Here is a 3,975-nt window from a genome sequence, read left to right as displayed (position 1 = left end):
ACTGTATTTGAAGGAAGCGCAGCCATCAAGCAGCAAAAGACAACAGTTAAACCATCATATACATGCACACACACACACACACACACACAACGAGAGGAATGAAAGTGGACTGGAAGTGTATACCTACATATAAACAAAAATAATTAAATTTGCTTGTTTGTGCTCTCTGAGACAGAGACAAAAGCGCGCGCGGTGATTGGCTGGAGCGAGCGCAGACTACTGCACGCGAATGTTTCATTCATATGCAAATAAGCTACTATAAAACCCTCACTCTAGCCTCTCATCGATGAGCTGTCAGTCCTGTTTGGTTTGTTCAGATACACAATAAAGGAGATCAAATACTGTATATTTACTCTGCTTTATTTTACGGACCGAACGGTTCTGAACGGCGGATCACTGACCAAGCCAGCCCGGAATGTCCCCCGCAGCAAGAATCAAAACAGGTTTCGGTGTGGAGGAGGAACCATTTTGTGCCGCTAAAGGTGACAGAAAGGTTAGACGTTGTCATTTTACATTGTCTATAAATGCCAAAAAGGAAGTCTGTGGTATGCTTAAGCACACATCGCAACCATGTATTTATTGCATGTTTTTGTCTTCAATAGACTCGAAAACCTATAGTGGAGAAAAAGAGACGAGCGCGCATTAATGAAAGGCTGCAGGATTTCAGGACACTACTCACAGATAACATTGTAAGTTTATTTCCTCTTTACTGCCTCTACCACCGACTCTTAGTCAGATAGATAGATAGACCGACCTCACTTTCTTAATATTAACACATATTTATACATATTTATTATCTAATTGTACGTATTATTGTATTTATCTAATCAGTTGCAGACAAAAATGGAGAATGCAGAGGTGCTTGAACTAACAGTAAAACGAGTTGAGAGCATCCTACAGAACCGTCCTAAGGGTAAGATGACCCCAACCTCAGTTGTACTGCATTTAGGCAACTGGTTGCCGTGAAAATTATTTGAAGCTCTTGTGTGTCTGGACTTCCAGAGGCTGAATCTGTGAATCGAGAGGCCAGTGAGAGATTCGCAGCAGGTTATATCCAGTGCATGCATGAGGTACACAACTTTGTGTCCACATGCCCGGGGATCGATGCAACAGTGGCTGCAGAGCTGCTCAACCACCTGCTGGAGTGCATGCCATTTAATGAGGATCACCTTCAGGAGATGATCATGGAGCTCATATCAGAGCCTTCCTCCTCCAGTGGATCATGGCCAGCTGGAGAGGTGTTAAGTCCAGGTCGCAGTGTGTCCGACCTATTCTCAGCACTGTCCCCATCCCCGACCAGTCCTTCTAGTGAGGATCTCTGCTCTGACCTAGAGGAGACAGAGACTGAAGGAAGTCCTGCATCAGCTGAGGACAGCCTGAACTCCTCCATCATCACACACTCTAAGTTTATGTGGCGGCCATGGTAGAAATCTCTTGAATGTCCAAACATCTTTATTCATAATTCACTTAATCCTGTATTGGAGCATGCTGGAATTCTTTTTTCATCTGATTTTTTTTTTAGAAAATGGCTGGAACTTTAGGATTTTATAAGCACATGCTATAGTGGATATGACATCATCTTACAGAAAAGCATGGAATACATCGTGACTGACATAACTCCAGATATTTTTTCTTCAGAAACATGATGCCTTGAAGCATAAAAGTTTATGTAGAAATGAATTTCAGATTGAAATGCCTTAAAAACTGAACTGTAATGGTTTATGCTAGAGATTGAGAAATTGCTTTGTTTTAGTCAGGAGAAAGATTTGTTTTGTGTCTTTTGTAGATCTAGTTAAAAATATAGAAAGTCACACTGAGAGAATGTCTCATAGATTAAATCCATGGCCCTGTGTAGTCATTAAAAAGTGTTTTTTATTGTTTATATACTTTAGGGCATGATTCCTCACATCCAATCCTGGAGGGCCACTGCCCTGCAGAGTTTAGGTCAAACCCTGATGAAGCTCACCTACCTGTGTTTTCCTAGTGCTCCTGAAGACCTTGATTAGCTTGCTCAGAGGTGTTTGATCAGGGTTGGAGCTAAACTCTGCAGGGCATCGGCCCTCCAGAGCAAGATCTGAGGAACTCTGCTTTAGGGACTATAACTTTATATTCATATATATATATATATATATGTATATATATATATATATATATATAATGTAATTGTAACATCATTTAGTGTCAGTTCATGGTTTATAATTCACAGTATTGCAGTGCTCAGCTCAGCTTGTATAATGTTGTTGTTGCTGTTCAACTGTCTTCATTTGTTATTTTATAGGGTAAGATGCCCCTCCTCCCAACAACATTAATTTGTCCTCTTGACCTTAAATGTCACTAAATCTCATCTCAATACATTTATTGAATATTCATGTCTTTTTTTTTCTTTTTTTTATCTGTAAGTTTATTTAATTTGGACATTAAAAGTTTCATGTCTATATGTTAATGTAATAAGTGTGGACACAGTAATTCACATAGATTTGAAAATCTAAAATTTGTTTGCGGTACGATGCCCCCCTCAGAATTCCCAGTTCCCAGGGTACATGAGTTTGAAGAGTCAGATTGTGTGTTGAAGATTATGGATTGTCTGAAGAAACAGAATGTGTATATAACACACTAATACTGAGTAGAGGTTTTAGTCTGCTATTTTTATTTGCTGAATTTATTCTAATTTATTCTACTTTAATTTAAAACACAAATAAAGCTTATTCACCATTTGCAATCATCAGATGCAATAGAGGTTTGAATAGATAAATAATAAATTGAGTAGGGTCAGGGGTCAGCTAACTGTGTGTTTGTTGAGAGAACAGATGGTGATAAACACATCCCGTGTGACCAAGCTGTTTTACCAGCTGGTTTATTTTAGATAGATAGATAGATAGATAGATAGATATGGAAAAAAAAGAAAAGATGTCTCTTTGCCATTTTTAGGCCCCACAGTGCTATTAACAACCATTAATGTAATTATGAAAATTGTGATGCATATACATAAGTCCTAAACAAAGTATCAGCATGCTTTAAATACCTTAATCTTACTTTTATGAAAATTATAAAGTGGTGTTGCATCATGCATTAACAATAACGCCATACCATAAACGCCATAACCATTCTCAAATAGAAACTGTGTATGGGTCACTGACAAATAAAGCTTCTAAACAACTTCAAAATGAATGCAATGCATATTTTTGAGTTTGGAACAATGTGTTTAAACAAGTTTAATTTGTTAAATAATGTTTCAAAGTATTTAAATTATTATTATTTTAAATATCAGGTGATACAACCAAATATTTGTAAATACATATTTATATTCCTAATTTTATTTCTAAGTGGTTGCGCCACCATGACATTTGAAAACATACCAATTGCCGAACAGAAGTTTTTCAATTATTTCAACAGCTTTATTAACTAATGGTATGTATGAAATTTGTTTATAGGAAAGATTTTAAACATGCAATCATGCAACTGTATTTTAGTTAGAATTGATTATCGCTAAAACTCAATTTGAAATAGTTTTCTTAGTTTGTTAATTTGTGAGGGTGGTTGCGCCACCTGACGTTTTGGAGTTTTGAGGTACCAAAACATTAAATAATATTTATAATTTTAATGTACTCAGAATGTCTTCAACCTAAAGTTTTATCGAATAAAGTGATGCTTGTCATTAAAGTATCAAATTATTTTAAGGAAATAATGCACTTAGACACCAAAATATGCATATCATGTAATTGACCCTTTTTCAAATCATATTATTAAATAATGAAATAATTGTCAGTTCTTTAATTTAATGAACTATGTATGCCAACATTTCCCCTTAATCTTGCATGCTTTAAACATGTTAATGATTTTTATTTAAAAAAATAATAAAAATATCTCCTTACTATTTCCCCCCAACATATAAATGGTAACTTTTGCGGCAAGCTTTAGCCTATTTAGCGTGCTCACGTCACGTTGGTGTGCGCCATGGTCACGAAAACTCATCAT

At 36.2% G+C, this 3,975-nt stretch overlaps 1 protein-coding gene across 2 annotated transcripts; it reads left to right on the top strand.

Annotated features, from left to right (window-relative positions):
- The first annotated feature begins 275 nt into the window (after positions 1–275).
- Positions 276–1,470, top strand: LOC107671514 (transcription cofactor HES-6-like). Of its 2 annotated transcripts, none has more exons than XM_016464435.1 (4): positions 276–493; positions 603–689; positions 838–913; positions 1,003–1,470. In XM_016464435.1, the coding sequence occupies exons 1-4, from the start codon at positions 416–418 to the stop codon at positions 1,425–1,427; spliced, it is 666 nt and encodes a 221-aa protein (XP_016319921.1). In that variant the 5' UTR covers positions 276–415; the 3' UTR covers positions 1,428–1,470. The 2 variants fall into 2 exon arrangements, with proteins under 2 accessions (XP_016319921.1, XP_016319920.1); XM_016464434.1 differs by having other exon boundaries at positions 832–913.
- The last annotated feature ends 2,505 nt before the right edge of the window (positions 1,471–3,975 follow it).

This window comes from Sinocyclocheilus anshuiensis, unplaced genomic scaffold (genome assembly GCF_001515605.1).
Source record: "Sinocyclocheilus anshuiensis isolate Anshui unplaced genomic scaffold, SAMN03320099.WGS_v1.1 scaffold3827, whole genome shotgun sequence".
NCBI lineage: Eukaryota > Metazoa > Chordata > Actinopteri > Cypriniformes > Cyprinidae > Sinocyclocheilus > Sinocyclocheilus anshuiensis.
The sequence above is the reverse complement of the archived record's forward strand: the minus strand, read 5'-3'. Positions and strand labels throughout refer to the sequence as shown.

What these genes read in the sequence shown, in the direction of transcription:
- LOC107671514 (XM_016464434.1), top strand. Translation starts at nt 416, where the DNA reads ATGTCCCCCGCAGCAAGAATCAAAACAGGTTTCGGTGTGGAGGAGGAA. An exon ending in CACTACTCACAGATAACATT is followed by an intron (nt 690 to 831) that starts GTAAGTTTATTT and finishes TTATCTAATCAG; the next exon opens with TTGCAGACAAAAATGGAGAA. An exon ending in CCTACAGAACCGTCCTAAGG is followed by an intron (nt 914 to 1,002) that starts GTAAGATGACCC and finishes CTGGACTTCCAG; the next exon opens with AGGCTGAATCTGTGAATCGA.